Here is an 18806-nt window from a genome sequence, read left to right on the forward strand (position 1 = left end):
TATTTTTATTTCTACGTGCTTGCTACGTGTTGCTTTTGAAAGTTCTCCTTCCCCTCGTAAAGAGCCGTCCTTATAAACATCACTTCACTTAATCCTGTTTGAACGGATAAATACAGAAAATGAATTTTTGCCAGATGAAGGCTGGTTTGTTGTGAGGTTGGGCCATCACGGGAACGTGCTTCCATGGTTGGCTGGGTTGCAGCTCTTGTAGTCGGATTCACACACGGACAATAAGGTGTGGTACCACGCAGCAAGGAGTCCAGAGAGGAAGTTGAACCTTTGCCAACAGCAGAGCACTTCTTCCTCTTATTTATGTGCTGTGTTCAAGCCGTGACTGCCGTGCCTGTTCTAAACATGCTGCGTTGTGCAATCTCCCTGTTTCACATGTGTGATGCCACTGATTTCACTACAGCTGCATGTATGGAGCTCGCACAGGGCGATGCTGTGCGTACTCTTTGCCTCCAGTCCTTTCTGTTCCCCAAATCTTGAGCTGCGTTTCTTAACTTACGTAAATTCAGGTTTGTCGGGTTTACTGCTGTCTCCTTCGGTATGGAAGTCGATGAAATAACACCGAATGACACGACCATCCTCTGCACAGCCATACTCCAGGAATTAGTCAGTGTTTGTCTGCCTCGCTCTTGTTTGTTTTTAATATTCTGAAGGTGTAAGCCAGCATCCGCTCAAGTCAGCGGTTACTCTCAAATTGACTTCAGAGGGAGCAGAATTAGATGTTCATTAAAAATAACAGCATCTTATTTTTTTTGGACGATAGTCTGTCTTTTAGGTGTGAATGAAATACGTTTTGGAATTGATGAAAGCTGTGTGCTGCTTTACGCAAGCATGGGATTGAGCCTCTATATTTTTAAGCGTGCCATCACAAGATGGAGTCACAGCTGTCTTGTTCTCCTTTTTTGCCCTGTTATGTTCTTCTCATCTGGTTAAAAATAGCCCAAGAGGAATCAGTCTTGACTGAGCACTTCCTCTTTCAAACTGCAGATTTTTTATAATGTATTAAGTCATTTATAAGAACATGCAAATGAAGAGCTGTGTTTTTGCTGCAATATAACGAGCTGTACACAGCAATTCCGTGTTTGGCAGTGGTCGGCACACTGCACCTCTCCTGTACCAAGTTGTCAAACACATTTGTTGGGAACTTCTGAAAGTTCGCAGTGTAGGAAACGCGATAATTCGAACATTAGCATTTACTTAGTCATTTTCTCCTATCTAATGTATTTTTGCATTTATAGAGTTCTGTTAAACTTGGCCTCCTGTTATTTGTTTCTGAGAAAGAGGCTGCTGCACCTGCGGAAAATGCAGCGCGGGACTGGTGTGCTGAGAGACACGGTGTGAGAGGCTCGATCGCACGGCCACGCAGCCCGCACGCTGGGTTCAAAATCAAAAGCCAGATCCAGATTTCGTGCTCGGCTTCTGCCTGCAGTGAGTTGACTGGTGCAAGGATACCTGATTTCATTTTTATGAGGTTTGAAATTTGACTACAGCTTGGGCTGTCTGGCTGGATCCAATGAACATCACACCAGTGGCTGATGGAGCTCACTCATGTAAGCCTTAATGGCAGCGTGTGCTGGGAGCTCCTTGCTTCCTGGCCTGGTGTCAGAACAGGGATTAGAGGCACCCGAACTGCTGAGAACAAAGTCGTGTTAAACTTCTGATTATCCCTTATGCAAGGTCCAGTCTAGAGAATGCACTTTTTTTTTTATTTTTTCTTTTCCATTTTCCCTAAGTCGGGCTGTATCTTTTCTTTTTTCCTTTTCTTCCCTTTATTCCTGTTGGGCTGCATCTCAAGGCACTTGGACTATGGAGTCTGCTGAGCACTGCCCGTTCCAGCAAAGTGCTGAGGTGCAGAGACCTCATCATACCCAGCAACTCCTCCAAGCACGAGCGTGTCCTCAAGCAGTTTTATCAAAGGTTTGCTGGCAGTCACCATCAGGTGTTCGGCACCAGCATCTGCTTCATCCTTGGTTGGCCTCACGAAGAGCCAGCCAGTGATGTAGACCCAGGACTGGCTGGGACAAGCTGTGGTTTGCCCAGGGCATCCTCGTGCACCGTGAGGCAGCCCTGGCTGCTGCATCCCTCATGATGCTCTGCTCTGCTCCTGGGCTGGGCTGGGGGGCGAGCTGCTCTGCTGCCACGGTGCCTCAGCGTTTGGGTGTCAATACACATGGCTTAAAGGAGTGTAACAGCAGAGAGAACTGCTTTCCAAAGATCCCATTCTGGTAAGTTAGCAGGTCAGCTAATGAAGTACATTAAGTTGTAAAACTTCACTTTGCACATCTGAGTCAGACAGCAGCCTGCGAGGTTCACAGGCAGAGCTCCCCTGGGCCCTAACGTTTGTGAGGTTGCGTACGGACTTGGTTAGCACTTACTGCTGGGTCTGGCTTGAAATATTGCTGATCACGGGCTTGCAGAGCGGAAAGGTGATTTGATTTCTTTTTGCAATAGAGACTGGGAGAAACTGAGATATTGAGAACACCAGAAAGACTAAGAAATGCCAGTGGAAAGTATTCTGAGCTCAGAGCATTTGTTATTTCACACTATCAAAAGGTGAAAGGAAGAAAGCACTTGAGTGGGTACTGTGGAATCTGCTCATGGCAGGGTGGAGACCAACCCATGATAAATGCTAAAGGTCAGAGCATTGCAATCTAATCAGCACGGTGTGATCCCCAGGCTTTTTATCACAAGCACGTTTAATCTTTTATTCTTTCATGAGGTCTTCGAAAGGGCAGGGGAGGGAGCGAGCTTCAGAGGATGTGATCTGTTGACTTGGCACACATTCACTTTAGGTCATTGTACCACGGAGCGATAGAATATCTCCAGTAGGAAGGGACCCACAAGGATCATCGAGTCCAACTCCTGGCTCCACCCAGCACCACGCAAAAAGCAGGCAATGCGACCGAGAGCCGTGTCCAAACACTTGAACTCCAGCAGCTCGGGGCTGTGCCCACCTCCCTGGGCAGCCTGTCCCAGTGCCCGACCCCCTCTGGGTGCAGAGCCTTTCCCTAACCCCCAGCCTGACCCTGCCCTGTCCCAGCTCCATGCCGTCCCCTCGGGTCCTGTCGCTGTCCCCAGAGAGCAGAGCTCAGTGCCTGCCCCTCCGCTCCCTGTGAGGGAGCTGCGGGCCCCAGGAGGCCTCCCCTCAGCCTGCCCTCGTGTAAGGAGAGCCTGACTATGGTGAGCTGCTGCTTTGAACGATTTTGGGAGACACAACTGCTTTAAATGATCTTAATTATCACTACTTCTACTTGAATAAAATAAAATTAGTTTCTCGTTTGTCAATCACTGAGTGTCAGCATAGTAGCTTAATGCCAGAGCTTAAAGGAAAGCATTGATTTCCGATAGTGCTGCTTTTCCCAGAGCTGCCCACGAAGCTGGGAGCACACGAAATGTGCAGTAGCGATATTCTAGGTCCCGTGTTTTGAAAGTAAAATGGTGAACGAAACCGAGATGTTGAGCTGGGGCTCTGCGTTACTGTTCTTTGCACTGGGAGGAATGTGCAAGGAAACACATCCTTCCCAGCCAGGGTTTGCTTGTTGAGCTGCAGAAGCATATCGTGATGGTATGACACACTAATCGCTACTCCCAAAGGTTCAGAAGGGACACAGATTTGATGGGAAGAGGGAGATGGTCTCTATTGTTCCACCTTCGGTCTCGCCCCAAGGACTGCCTTCTGATTATTTTTCCATCTCCATTTCTAGAGGAAAATAATGGTAACGTGTAGCAGAAATCTCTCACTTGCTGAACTCTTCAGCTGGATCTGAGTACTGCTTTGTGAAGGTTTTCCCTTTGGCAGTGGCATTTCTTTCGTAAACCTCATTATGCACAAACGAGAGAGAAACAAGTGCAGAGAATGACTTTTAAACTAAGTACGTGAACTTGCTCTGCAAGGCAAGGTAAGGACTCGAGGAACAAGTGGAGAACTAGGAGGAAGGATGAAAGCATTGTGAAGGTGGACGTGCCTTGGTTGGTGTGACAGAGTCTGTTTTGGGGTGCACGGTCACCTTCCTCTGCTGCAGCTGCTCAGGGACAATCCCAGGTTGGCTCAGCTGAACTCGTCCATGGAAAATCTGGTCAAAGAACAAGCCTTTAGAAAAACACCAAGGTAGGAAGGAGTCTGCCTTGTTAGAAGGGACGTTTTTACTTTTTTTTTTTTTTTGCTTTGGATTTCACCCTTTTTGATGAAGGGAAAGCATTAAAGGCTTCTCCACCATATGCTGTGTGCAACCAGTTTATTCGTGCAGCTCCTGTAACACCAGCAGGAACCATGGGCACGTTCCCTCCGCATCAGCACCGCCGCTTCTTTTACCAGTGGAGACCCATCCTGAGTTTGTTAAAGAACTGCTGTTGATTTTGAAGACTAATTCTCAGCCTTGTCTTTTCTTCTGCTGTTTAGTGCCTGAAGAGCAGCTGCACAACATCGATGAGTACGATCTCAACGTCGTCCGGCTCTGCTTCCAAGCTTTCCTCCCTGATGAACATGGCAACTACACGTTAGCTCTGCCTCCTTTGATTTCCAACCCAATCTATGACAACAGTAAGTACCAGCTCAAATATGTTTTTTTTTTCCACTTTTTTTGGGGGATCCCTTTGCTTGAAATGAAAAATACCAGGACAGATTCTGAGGTTTTGAGCTCTTTGGTAGCCCTTGGGGCACTTTTCTGTTTTGGCACTGTTAGATTCATGCCTAAGGCATGGCAACGCGGTTGGCACCCTCTCAAAAGATGACCCCAGCATGAAATGTTGGTACACTGGGGTCAGAATTGTCCGTCGCTGCCGTGGGCCCACTCACTGGTGCTTTCTCAGCCCTCGTTCACATATGCAGCAATACCTGCAAGGACAGGCCTGCTTCTGACGCGCTGAGCAGTTAAAATTATAATGAGAGAGATGGGTGCTGCAAAACCCATCTGTTGTGCACCTGAAGCCTGTTTGTCCCACTGAGGAGTCTTGCCTTTGACTCGTGAGGGCTCTGCAACAGAGCTCTCGAGAGATACTTACCTCAGTGGGACGCTGTCCTAATGCTTTTGTGCCGCCCTTTGGCATCCCGTTCAGCCATATTTTCGGCGTAGAGGTGGGTAACGGGGGAGCTGAGGATTTCAGCCCTCACTGTGTGCTGGATTTCTGCTCCTGGGGAAGAATAGCAGAAGAGCTTTTAATCGTGGAGAACCCTTTTTGGCAGCGATTTTTGTTTCTGCAGTGAAAGTATTTCCGTGTCAGACGTTTAAGGTCAAGGGCATTTTAGGAGGTCAAGGGTATTTTAGGAGAAGCTACAGCATAAAATGAGATCTGCATTTTATGCGTTGATGCCCAGAATTTTGTTGATGTGTGCATAACCGTGATGAAAATGTTTAATATGAAATCAGGTGGGTTTGGTATTTTTAGTCTCTTCTAGAGTTATCTAGAAGTTGAAATTGTGTGCATTGTCTTACTGAGAACACTTGTAGTATTAATTAGGGTTGAGATAGAAATGATAGACGAGATTTGCAGCTACATCTCAGATGCCATTTAGAAATATGCCAAATCATGATTACTCGTCTGCGTTGATTGACGTCAGTCTTTGCTAAGCTGCTGAAATGACAGATAGCTGTGTGGAGGGGGAAGCTTGGTTTTTTAGTGTGGGTGTATGTGGGCAGCTCCTGATACACTGTAGGTATCTGAAATCCTCCGTGTAACATAGCAGCAGTGTAAATAAAACAGTGCATAACTGTAACCACAAATCATAAAAATTATGCGGCTGTTGTCAGGAACAGCAGTTTCAGATCTGAATTTCTTAAAAAAAAAAAAAAAGTTAGCATTTGTCAATCAGCTCTGCTCTACGGTACTGGCTAACAGAGGTTATAGGTTTAGATAAAAGATAAACACGTATGGTGCAGTGGGTTTGGGAATCCTGTGTTGTTACACTTCAGGCTTTTCCAGCCCCATTCAGATCAGGATCAAAAAAAAAATCCAGAGCTTCTCAGAAAATCAGCTTTCACATCTTAATTCCAGTATTTTCTTCGCTTTCTAATGCTTTTTAGTTTCCACGTGCTTTGGGTAGTAGAGAGGTGTAAGAATGACCTGAACATAATGTGGAAGCGATCACATTAGCCGAGACTGGAAGTTTATACCATATGGTGTTACAGGCAGCTTCTGTTTTCAGTTGCTTGTAACATTAACTGGTTTTGAACAGAAATTTCCCAAGTTGCGCTGAAAACTCTTGGGAAGAGTCATAGAAAGCATGGTGCTGTTTCTGAGAAGTGAGGTTGGGAAGAACGTGTTGTTCTGCCCCCGTGGAAAGTGGCCTGATTTTCGGTGAGCTCATCCTTCCAGATATTTGTTACTGCGGCCGTGCTTTCTGGGGGCAAGGAATAGGAGCAGGGAGGCAGGGGCGTGTGCGATGGGAAGCGGCGTGACACCGCAGGACACGACCCGACCTGGCAGGCCACACGGTGTGCTTCCCTCTGGGGCTGGCACCCAGCTCGCCGTTCCTGCCCAGCACCGGGACTGGCAGCAGTGGTGCACCCACATCTGCTGGCATTCAGGTTTCTTGCACTTTCCACCCCTTCTAATCCCCATTAAAATAAAAGACAAAATGAAACGACAAACTGCAGCCCGGGACACCTTCCCCAAAACCTGTTCAGAGGACGTTGGGTGCCATTTAAGCATACAGAAGTGAAACAAAGGTAAAATTAAGCTTCTCCTTGCAATTCTTAATTTACTCTTCCTGTGAAAAATGCACAATGACACTGTCAATCATATGATCCTGTACTGCTTCTGGGTTTTGCTTTGTTTCCCCTCCCTTCAAAGTTTCTGATTCATTCAGCTAACGAAGTGTTACATGTCACGCAGTAAGCGAGGCTGTGGCACCCGCTCACCATCCCCATCCCTGCACGCAGTAACTACATAACTGGGCTCTGGCCCCAGCTTACAGGGAGCTCTGTTCCAAGCCCGCACACCTCTGTGGTGCGATGGCCGACCTGCACAGCACCACGGAAAGCCAGGCAGGAATCGGCTCAAACTGGGAGCCTGGAGTGGATTTGTGTGTGCGCCACCTCGAGCTTTCACTCTGCGTGCCCCCTCTGTGCCTCCAACAGGGAGCCCATGGTGCTGGGGCATCGCCTCGCCGTGCTGATGGGAGGGTGCTGAAGTGCATTTGGTGTGCTGGGTCGTGGCATAACAAAACTGGAGAGCATCACAGGACAGCGTAGTTTCATTTTGCTGGGATTGGACTGGGGGAAGAGGTTTTAACGCTTCTCAGTCGCTAGATTGTGACGTTAGTGCCCTTTTAAATAAATTGTGACAGCCCATAAAGCGTCTAGGGGCTGTTCTTCATTGCAGTAGTCTCCTGTCCTTATTTACCCTGCCGAAAAGCTGCTGCTGGTGAACCAGGGCAGATGTGAGCTGTACCAGGCGGTGCGTGGATGTAGGCAGTGTAAGTCCCTCACAGCCCCCAGGCTGTTGAGGCACAACCTGCACGCTCCAGCCGTGTTGAATTTATTGCAGTGTACAACGTTAGCAGAGGGTGCACACAGGCTGCGAGTGCCGCCCACGTATGGTCCTGGCTTGGGGTGGAATTTGGAACATTTTGGAGTGAAATCTGCTGCCCTGAAGGTTAGGCTCCTAGAGCTGCTCTCAACCACCCAGATAGGGTGAGAGAGAGGACAGGTTTGGTGGCCAAGTGTGCCTGTGAATAAAGCTACAACCAGATACCCGGGAATTTTCTTGACTTGCCAGCCCAGCGTTTTCCAAAGAAGCGCGACTGTAACCTGTAATCAGTTACTTGAAGAACTGCTTTCAATTCTACAGCTTGCAGGGCAGCAGTGCTGAGCATAATGGCATCATTTAGGGAAGTATTTTGAGACTACTCTAGAATAGTTAGGGAGTAAGTGGCACATCTGCCCTGGACTCTTGTGTTTTGAGAGGAGTGGCTGAGCTGTAAGCTAGCTGTGCTGCTTGCTGACTCTGGGTTTGCATGGAACATCAAGCCCTGCTGGAATGCGTTTTTTTTTAGTGTGGATTTCGGAGCGTGTCACACTCCTCCAGCTGTTGCCTTCCCTTTAAATACCTTGATTCCCAGCACCTCCTCTTCAGCAGTGAGAGTTACAACAATTCTTTATCATCCAATTTGCCCGTTTGTTTCCAGGAGCTCCCAACACAGCAGAATTGAGAATTTGCCGTGTGAATAAGAACTGTGGAAGTGTTAAAGGAGGAGATGAAATATTTCTACTGTGTGACAAAGTTCAAAAAGGTAACCTTGGCTAGTTTTTTCTTCCTTTATTCCAAATGGCTGACACTACTGCTTTCTAGATGGGGAATTTAAACCCTTCACCGCACTCCTGTCTAAGTGCTCTGGCTTTAGCTAGGCAGAATAGCTTTCAGGTTCAAGGGCTCTCGGCACCCCTGAAAGATGCTCTGTGTCTTTAAGGTCAAGGCATGTACTCTTCATCTCAATTCTGAGTCAGGCTCCTTTGTTCGTTCCCCCTCCTGCTTTTTCTCCTGCAAGTTTTCAGTTTTCTGTAGCTTAACAAGCATCTTGTGTTTGTAACGGACTAGATGATATAGAAGTCAGATTTGTCTTGGACAACTGGGAGGCCAAAGGCTCCTTCTCACAAGCTGATGTTCACCGCCAAGTTGCAATTGTGTTCAGAACGCCACCGTTTCTCAAAGACATCACCGAGCCTGTCACAGTGAAGATGCAGTTAAGAAGACCTTCCGACCAGGAAGTCAGTGAACCAATGGACTTCAGATACCTACCAGACGAAAAGGGTATGGTTACCCTTGGTTGAATCTCTTAAAAGTTACTATCAATGCAGAACGCTTGTTTATAGTAAACAGTAACTTCATTAGTAAAAATTTTACAACGCTACTTTTACAATGTGATTTTTGTTTAAAAAAAACTACCACTAGTCAGTTTGCTATTTCAATGAAAACATCAAGAGTCATGGTTAACAGTGTCTTGGTTTGTTAGCAGTGTAGCCACATCTGAAATATATTTTTAAAATACATTTTTCTACAGTAAGGGGCCACTAGTGTAAGTTTTAGAGAGTTTCTTTACAAATTATTATCTCAAAGAATTTTAATTAACAGTGGTCTTCCTTCTACTCCTTTTGTTGTAGATCCATATGGTAACAAAGCAAAAAGGCAAAGATCAACACTGGCTTGGCAAAAACTCATACAAGACTGTGGTAAGGGAAATACTTGTCTATGTCTTGTCTGGGCGAACTAAATGGTTAGATGGGGTCATTTTATTTGAGAGCAAACATTCAAAGTAGATTCGTGCTTCTTCCGTCACAGGATCAAATGCGACAGAGAGGCCCAAAGTGGCTTTGTTTTCTGCTACCAACCCTGAAGGGAAGATGATCAAGAAAGGTAAGTTTTGGCTTGCATGTCCCAAATCCAAGAGCAGTTTGAAACAAGCAGTGTCTGATTGCTGTGGGAAGGGGCTGGTGATTTTCAGGGAGCACTGAAATTCCCAAGGCGGCAGCAGTACCTGTCTCTTATTCCTCCTCAGCAATGCTGTAACTTCCTTTTTCCATACGAGAGTGCTCTAGCCTCTTCATCATAATGCTTACGTTTAAATAAAATTAAAATTATATTGAGGCCCTTTCTAAGCACTGCTGTCTTTAGTTCAGATGAGTCTTCATTGTCTCTGGGTTCAGATACTCTATCCTTCAACCCTAACACTCAGTTCCTGTCCTTCCCTCCTGTTTGCTAAAAATTCTGGTATTTCCTCAAGCTTTTCTCCCTGTAGGATACTGGTACTTCTGGCTATACAAGCTAAACCCATCAATTCTTTGTGTAAAAGAAGGTTGTTACCTTCAGCATGCCCCATAAAGGGGGGTGTAAGGCAGACAGCTGTCTTGCTGCTGTCCAGAAATATAGTGCTTGTCCTGGACAGCACTGAAGCAAGTACGTAAAGTGTGGATCCACAGATAATCTTGTTAAGACAACCATTTTTGCCATCTGTAATTAAAACAAGCATACAGAAATGGCCTAAAAATACAGTAATGTCTTTCCTCTTCACAGAACCAAACATGTTTTCATCCACGCTGATGATGCCAGGGCTAGGAACTCTGCCCAGCTCCGGTCAGATGTATCCCGGGTGCAATCAGATTCCCCATCAGCCCGCACAGGTGGGCCCAGGGAAGCAAGACACGCTCTCTTCCTGCTGGCAGCAGCTGTACAGCACCCCCTCCTCGGCTGGCAGCCTGCTCAACACGCACCCACAGAACAGCTTTGCGGCCGACGTGCCTCAGCCCGGCGCGCAGGGCGGCAGCACTCTCCCAGCTTTCCACGATAACCCTCTGAACTGGGCTGATGAGAAGGATTCCAGCTTTTACAGGAATTTCAGCAGCACTAACGGGATGGGAGCAGTGGCGGTGTCAACTGCAGACGTGCAGAGTGTTTCCAGTAACAGCATCGTGCACCAGACTCATCAGGCCAGCAACACAGCAAGCATCATGAACATGGAGACCGATGACATGAACTGCACTAGCATAAACTTTGAGAAGTATAATCAGGTGTTAAATGTAAGCAATCACAGGCAGCAGCTCCACCAGGTGCCTCCAGCTTGTCCACCTGTGGTAGCCCCTGGCAGCACACCTTTTAATTCACAGTCTAACTTAGCTGACCCAGCAGTTTACAGTTTTTTAGACCAAGAAGTTTTAAGCGAATCAAGACTATCCACCAACCCTATCCAAAATCATCAGAACAGCATTGCAGATAGCCAGTTCTATGACACTGACGGTGTCCACACTGATGAGCTCTATCAGTCTTTCCAATTTGATACCATATTGCAAAGCTATAACCATTGAGCCCGTGCTGTCGGGCTGAAGTGGGGTACGTACAGCGACCAGTAGCTTACCCTTCTTCTGGATTCCCTGCTTTCTCTTTCAGAATGTCACTATGAAAGTTTCACGATGTAACTTCAAAGTTATATATTACAGCCCAAAGACTGGTGCCCGTAAAGAAGAAAAGTGGGAGTAGGGTTTGGGGTTCTGTACTTTAGAAGTGCCTCTTAGACATTTTTATGCTGTTGGAAAAGGGAATTGTTAATACTTAAAGCATCGTTACCTTTAGGGATAGTAAAAGCTGGTATCTTCAGAAGGGTCAAATTTCATATAATTCACAGGGTTAAAATTGCCTGCAAAGAAACTATTTTTGCAATGGAAAGTACTTTACGTTTTGATAGAACAGAAACTAGGAAGAAACTGCACACGGGCACTCTAGTTCAGATTCACCTAATGTTAAAGTTTTACTCAATTTGCTTGAAAGATTCAGGTTTCTTACCCTCTTTCATATAAAATATTTTTCTCCTAAAACAAGATCATGCATTGATTTTTCACATTTTCACCGTATTCCATTTGCTTTCAAGGCAAATTTACTCTAAAAAAATTTAATGACTATGTCATTGTTAGATATATTTTAAAAGACCGGAAGGTTTGAGTTTTTAAATAGTCCAGATCTGTTGTAAATGAATCACTGCACAGAATAATGAACAGAAAGTAAGGACTTCTCTGCACTTCATCCCAAGTGCACTATTTTAAATGACAAAACCCTGTTGCTTTAGGAATGGAGCATGCCGTTATTTCTCCGGGATTTGTTTTTGTGTGTATGTAGCTGTGATGCGTATTTTATTTTGATCTGCAGAAATAATATTGAGCCGAAGCCTCTACCTATTCTTTCCTCAGGTATCCTGGCAGTTTCCTGCTATGCAAGTGACTGCTTAAAAAATGGCTCAGATCCGGCCTCCCCACCACCCCCTCACAAGAAGGCTTGGGGTAAACCCAGAGGCAGTCTTAGTGCAGCCAAACTTAGATGCACTGTATTAACAATTTAAGGCCATTTCAGTCTGTACTAATTAAAAACACTCCTTTACACTCTGTATCAGAAACCAGAACTTCCTCTCTTCACTTGCTTCCCAATCTTCATTCTTAGCCTGAGGTGCGAGGTGTCCAAGGACAGCTCGCACGAATTAACTGGCTAGGTGAGACACTTGTCTGCATATAGGGCTTTGCTATTTTATTATTATTATAAAAAGCAAGACAGCAAGAAATATATCAGTGCATTTCTTAAGTTATAGAGCTGTTTCATATGGCAGATAAGGCTTAAGGATCTAATTTTTACTGTTTGGCAACATAAAACTGCACCACGAAGAGACATATTAAATAGCACACTTGAATGTAAAAGAAACAAAAAACACAACCCCAAATTAAAAAAAGCTACTTGAGATGTACAGTTGTATGCAAGGCAGAAAGGAACTCCAAAAAAACTCAGTGGTTTATGGGAAAGCAATGACTGTTTAAGTGCAGTAATTCACTGCATTGAAGGCAGTGAGGTGCTGCAGCTGTAACGCACGACACCAATTACACAGGTTTGACGGAAAAGGTTCTTTCGAGGTGTATAAATGAAGTTTGGAACACTGCTTCCTGTAACTTCAGTACACGACAGAATGAATTGACTCTCCACACTTACGTACTTAAAGCAAGTTTTTCTCACTTCTGCAAAACACTTACCTTTTCAGGAGCTCCGCCGCAGTCTTCTGACAGAAAAAACAAAGAAATACAAAGAAAGCTTGAAATGTGTTGTTTATTCAGTTCTTTTTTTTTGAAGTTCTCAACTTTAAGTTTATTAAAAGTAAACATTTTCCTTACTTTATAGAATGCTCTTTATAGTACAATTTGTTTTTACAGTATAATTAAATATTTTCAAAGTTCTGTTTTCCTTTGTAAACAAGTTGGTTTGGTAATTAAAAAACTGGTTATACTAAGGACTCAGCTTCTGCAGCCTTCTCAGATTCACAGCATCCCTCCCATTAGGGAGACCAGAGCAATCGGAGGAATTAGGCTTTGGCTTGCTTATCCTGGGGCTCTTAAGACTATTTTGTTCTGTTCACAATTACTGTTGGCTGCTGTGAAACCTTAAGCAATGTGCGCATTAAGGATTCATTTGCGCTCAGCATTTTTTTGTGGCGCAGCAGTTGACTTGTTGGGTAGATGGGCGCAGAGCACAGATGCACTCGGGCTCTGCTAGAGACGTACACCAGGTACAGCTTGCACTCACCGCCTTCCCTGCAAAGAGCTGTCTCCAGGCTCAGCTACACTGATACAAAAAAATGGAGGGGGACGTTTTATGTGCCCAGTTGTTTGGAGAAATACAACAGCCTCATTTTAAATCTTTCCAGTGTGAAGAAAGATGATGCTAAGGAACAGTGCTTGGACCTTGTTTTTCAGCATTTTCCATGCAACAGGCTAGAAAATACCTTCCTCTTAAGCACATGCCTCAAGAACAAAGTTAAATCATGCTCTTGTTATTCTCACAAAACATCCTGAGTATCCACACGTAGGCGGTTTACTTTTAAAAACAAGATGAAGGCCAAAGTAGAACATTAACACTATTGTCGCAAAATTCCTTACGGATTATGCTAGTTCAAAATGTTTATCATATTAGAAACTGCAGACTTTAAGCAAAGTTCAAAGACTGGATTACAGCTCATTTTCATACAGCCACGTGATAACCGAACAGTAAATGACTAGCTAAACAGCTGTACAGACATTTGCATCATCAACTTTTTTTTTTCTTTTTCCTTCCTCTGGTGTATTTCATTTATCATAAAAAGCCATCTAAAGATTTTTGGTGGACCTCGCACCATTGTATGGAGAAGATTAGACTCAGTGCCTTTAGTATAGTCTTTAGAGCCTCATTTCCCTGCATTCTGATTCTTAACAGTGTCCCCTGTCACCATGACAATGCAGAGCATATTGCAGGAAGCTGAACCTGAGTGCACCTTAAGTGTCTGAACTATGACCGGAGTAGGAGTCCTTCCTGCTGCTGCCTCGTTCTATTTCCCCCCTGGGCCAGCTCTTCTAATGTCTGTTGTGCCCATAGTGCAGCCTTGCTTACATTTTTCCCCTCTAGTTTATGGAATTTATAAATCACATTTTAGCTCACTCTGAGTTTCTGTCAAGAAATCACATAGATATGAGACTGAAATTCTCTTCTGTTTGTTTTCTGAATTCAGTTTCTTAAGTTTTCCATCTTTCACGACACTTCCTTTCTGGGTACTGATTGCTATCTGAGGCAACTACTCCTAGAATCTGTTGCTCATAACAGCTTTCAGATTAAAAACAAAGAAATCTTGCTGTCTGTATCAGGTTCCTACTGTTTTGTATTGGAAAAACAGGAGCTTCTGAACTGCAGCTATACTCGTGTCACAGTGGACTAGAAAAACAAATGATGACAGTCAAGTTCTGACAGCCCATCACAGAGTATACAACATTTAGACTAATTTTTCAAGATAAGTTTTTAGGCACTCCATTAGAATGTATGCATTAGTGCCTTTCTGAGCCTTCAACTAAAGTTACCATGCATCTGCTCTGCTGGGAAGTCCTGGCACCGCTGACTTCAAGGTAACACATCTCAGTAATCTTCCCTGTCCCTAAACTGTTTTTTCCTGGAAAATCATTACCCTCAATCTCTGAAATGTTCGTTAATGAAGAGCCCTTAAATTCCAAACCTTAATTTCTTGAAGACAGCGTAACTCTTCAGTACTTCAGGTGAGCAGAAACATCTTCCTCACTGAATTAACATCCAGGTACCCATCCAAGGCTAGGTACTAGAAAAAATGCAATACACTGCGACCGTACTGCAAAACAAGGCATTTTATCTCTGTCTTGGTCTTTTAACACCAACATTCTTCAGAATGTTCTATATTTATTTGCACTTTGGGGTTCCTGGTATCCCTATTTTTCGCTAGAATTCCATCACGCATTGCCAGGAATTCCCTATCTTTTGGTGACTCACGGGGAAATCCTGTGCGTGAAGACTGTAACCAGGCCAGAGCTGCTGAGGCCACAACTACCTCAGAGTGTAGTTTCTAGGAAGCATCGCTGATGTTTTACAATGAGAAAAACAGTTTTTAAGTGCAAAGTTTTTATCTGCAAACTGTTTTTCCCTTTGAAAAGCACTCCGAGAGGCAAATATGTCTGTCTCTGAAGCTGACATTGATCAAAAAGCAGCCAGCACAGGGCAGAATATCACCTCGTTCCAGGCACTACCCTACTGCTTTCAGAGTCTCATCTTGTGAAACAGTCCTACGTGAACAGGGCTCGGAAAACGCTAGGACTGCACTTCAGGCAATTCAGTGCTACCTGCATCCAGACAAGAAAGCTACATCCAATATAAAAACAGTAAAAAAAAATAAAAAATAAATCTGGCTGTAGGGAGGGTGATTTTTAATTAAAACATTCTAAACAGTACAGCATAAAACACACATAATGTACTCGCTTAGCACGCCGTTTGCAGGCAGTATACCATTTGTTTTTCTTAAGGGATTTTTTTTAAAAAAGGTTTGTTTTCAATACATTAGCTTACCAAAATTGTATGCACAGAAGGAATTAAAATAGGGCTAGATATTAAATGAACACTACCTGTTCCAGAATGTTTGAAGTTGATTCAAACTAACAATATCCTTTGGCAGATCAACATGATCCAAACGTTTAACAAAAACACTTTGCAACCGAGCTGTAATACCATACGGTGTTCAGTAACCAGCTGATGACAGAGGAGCTGTTTTTTCCTCATTCCAACTTGAAGAGCTAATTATCCAGGGCTGGAGGCCAGTCAACATCAACAGACTAGAAGAGCAGGAAAAGAAAAAAGTTACAAATCAGCAGACCATGTTTTCTGTATTCAGAAAGACTTGCCATCACTGTGCTTGTCTGGTCTGGGTTAACAGTGGGAAGAGACAATACATAGAGAGAGACATTATGGGAGAAGACAAGAGGGAGAGTGGCGTGAAACAGCCACCTCGTTCTTTTGGCTCCATGAGTATCAACTGGAGCTGGGTTTTCTTCATAAAAAGCAGAATTTCAATTCTTTTTACGATTACTAGCCAGAATCAGTTGATGTAGGCCTGTATTTGTAGAGTATCCAAAGCTGCTACTTAGAAACGTGAGCTATCTCCTTTTATCTTCTAACCTGAGCTGAATATCCTATAGGTGGGGTGTTATGATGTGAAAACCCCTGTTGATTGATGCCACAGAAATATTCAGGTATTGGGCAGTGCAGGCAAGACTTGAGTAGAAAGCCATCAGCTGTCCCCAGATCTGCCTCCTCAGCAAGGAAAACTACGCTAAAAGAATAAGCAGGCGAGCATTATGCAGAAGAATTATCGAGGCAACATCATTAAGAGTTATTCTGACTGTTAGTCAAAAGGGACAGAACATGCCTGACACTTTATTAGAAGCAACTGTAATAATTACTACGACTGGATTATGTCTTTCTTCCCTGCTCTCCCTGAGGCCACATCTCCAATTTCCTTTGGGCATAAACTTGTTGTTCACCCTCTTCCAAATGTTGTGCTGTTGCGATCACGACGCAGGAATCACAACGCAGTACATTAAAAGCCTTGGCTCCAAGACTGCCTACATTAATCACACCTATTCCTTGCCTAATCTACAACTTCATCAAAGGATTAGGCTCTTAGGCTAAGCTAAATTGCATTACTAGCACGATGACTAATTATTTTAGAATCCCTAGACATCCTTCATAGTTGCATCCAATAAAAGTAGTGACACCTATCCGTGCAAGAGTGATCCTGATCAGCCTACACCAGGTTCAAATGCTCCTGTTTTCAGTGCCCCCTGCAAGCTCTCTTTCTGTATTATCCCACCACAGGTACACAAAAAACTGCATGTCTGCTGCGCAAAATTTAACCCATAGGCAGTCTTCCAGAAACACATGACAACAAGCATGCTGGTAACTGGCTACTCAATGTGAAAATTCACGTTTTAAATAGACCTTGCCAAACCACCAGGTTTAATATTCAATTCAAATCTCCACATACATTCTTTTAGCCAAAACAAATTTTGTAGTTACAAGTCAGTATCTACATCATCTGACTCCAGCAAGTGAATAAAGATAATTAGTTTGAACCAGTGTTGAAAGAGGAAGTCAAGTCACTCCTATTTTTTCTCCGCCCCCCTTTTCAAAAGAAATGATGTAAACAGAACAGAAAAAGAAAAGGCTCTATTACAATGGGTCCTAATAATAGGTGTCATCAATTCCTGCTCTGTCCTCCCATCCCTCGCCCAACACGAACTCAGCAGAGGAAGCCTGTCGCATGACACAAGCATGTGGCAGTGTGGTACAAACCATCATCTTTGCATAAACGTCAACTTTCCTATTAACTGAGGTAAGAAATGTTGATTTGGTTAGAGCGATTCCATTGAAAGCATCTCACAAATGCAACTACATTACTAATTGCCAGGACAGATAAATAACGAAGAACTCACTTCTACATCCAACTCCAGAATGTCAGCGGTTCTGTTCAGTAGGGAACCAATATTTGGTTTTGTTCTTCCAAAGTCTCCGTGCACAAATTCTTTAATGTAGCTAAAAAGGGTGGCTAAGGAAAGGTGCACTGTGCCATAAAGGCCTCCAAAGGTGGAGGGGGAAAAACGGAAAAAAATAGTGTGATGAAAAAACATACTCAAAGCAAAAATAGTGTATTTTTCTACTGCTAATCTAAATTTAAGTGAACATCCTGTTACGACTATCCTTAACATCGTGTTAAGCTCATATCCATAAAGACTAATAATTCTTGGCTTTTTATACATTTTATAGCTGTCAGATACTTTTCCATCTATCAGATTGCTCACCGCCAAAATACGCACAAAGTGGTAGCATTTTTGAATGAAAGCCCACGTGAAATTCTGACATAAAAGCAAACATCAGCAAGATCTGACTGCTGAAGAACCGAGATTTAGAAACACTGCAGAGATAAAAGCAGGAAACTTCCCATTGCCTGAATTGCTCTCATCAACAAGGTGTTTCGTAAATGCATTGTGTAACAGCAGCTAAGGATACGTTCCTGCTTGAGTCTTCAGATGCAGGCGAAAGTGATGCTCATCTATGTACTCAGACTTCATGGTGTGAATGATCCGACATCGTACGGCCAGAGGCCTTCTGTGAAGAACCCGGAGAGGTGTCTTCTGGTCAAGTTTTAATTCCTATTACAAGAGGGAACAAAATAAACGAGGAAGGAAATATGCAACACACTGCACAGATTGAGATGAAATCAAATGTACCATTAGCCAATCGCATCTTTCTTTTTTCTATTGTGTTATGGGAGTTGAGTAATCTTCTGGAGGAAAGACTAATTTTTTTCGTGTTTATGGAAAGAAAAAAGGACAGCCATCTCAGAGGCTACACGAGAAGGCCTCATATGAACACAAACTAATGGAATCACATATACAGAGGAATAACCTTGAAATCTCCACGGTCGTTTGCTGGAATAACTCCAGGATTTGAAACCTCACTGAGAGCCTCAGGCAATCAAAAATAAAATAAAAATCCCATCCACAAAATGCTTTGTCTAAACTACAGCCAACCCTCTAGAAATAATAGTGGGGGGGGGGGGGGAAGTTCTCAGAAAAGACGTTTAAGAAGCTCATTCCCTACCCTCATCCCCTTCCCCAGATAAGATGCCGTACTTTGAAAGGCAACCTTTCAGGAAGTGGGTAGGCATACTTAAAAAAAAGAAAACAACAAAACCAGTTCACAACAATTGTTTCCCTTAACTGTATTGGTTCCAGCTTCAATTTGAGAATGATTTCATGGCCAAGACCCATAGACAACAGTGCAACACAACAAAAACTGAAGACATTCCCCCACCAGCGTTGTCCCTCTGACTAGCTTTTGGAGGAAGTTCTCGTTAACACAGCATGCTTGCTACACTGAGCACTTGGTTAGCCCTTTTTGCACTATTTTCCATAGACCTTACAAACTTCTAATTGCTGCAGCTGTGGAAGAAT

The 18806-nt window shown here is 43.9% G+C and overlaps 2 protein-coding genes across 3 annotated transcripts in view; one reads left to right on the forward strand and one right to left on the reverse strand.

The window, feature by feature from the left end:
- REL (REL proto-oncogene, NF-kB subunit) overlaps positions 1-12767 on the forward strand; it is a 33095-nt gene extending 20328 nt beyond the window's left edge. Inside the window, exons 5-10 of the mRNA XM_027453277.3 lie at positions 4409-4549; positions 8135-8239; positions 8545-8757; positions 9108-9176; positions 9286-9360; positions 10018-12767. Coding sequence (XP_027309078.1) covers positions 4409-4549; positions 8135-8239; positions 8545-8757; positions 9108-9176; positions 9286-9360; positions 10018-10805 — 1391 coding nt within the window. The 3' untranslated portion in view covers positions 10806-12767. The remainder of the gene's footprint in view (positions 1-4408; positions 4550-8134; positions 8240-8544; positions 8758-9107; positions 9177-9285; positions 9361-10017) is intronic.
- Positions 12561-18806, reverse strand: part of PUS10 (pseudouridine synthase 10) — a 34567-nt gene continuing 28321 nt past the window's right edge. For both annotated transcript variants that reach the window (XM_027453278.3, XM_005016919.6), the window contains exons 16-18: positions 17860-18002; positions 17286-17385; positions 12561-15626 (exon numbers count right to left, since the gene is read on the reverse strand). In XM_027453278.3, the coding sequence (XP_027309079.1) occupies positions 15588-15626; positions 17286-17385; positions 17860-18002 (282 nt within the window). In that variant the 3' untranslated portion in view covers positions 12561-15587. The remainder of the gene's footprint in view (positions 15627-17285; positions 17386-17859; positions 18003-18806) is intronic.

The sequence above is a fragment of the Anas platyrhynchos genome, chromosome 3 (assembly GCF_047663525.1).
Source record: "Anas platyrhynchos isolate ZD024472 breed Pekin duck chromosome 3, IASCAAS_PekinDuck_T2T, whole genome shotgun sequence".
In the NCBI taxonomy this organism is placed as follows: domain Eukaryota; kingdom Metazoa; phylum Chordata; class Aves; order Anseriformes; family Anatidae; genus Anas; species Anas platyrhynchos.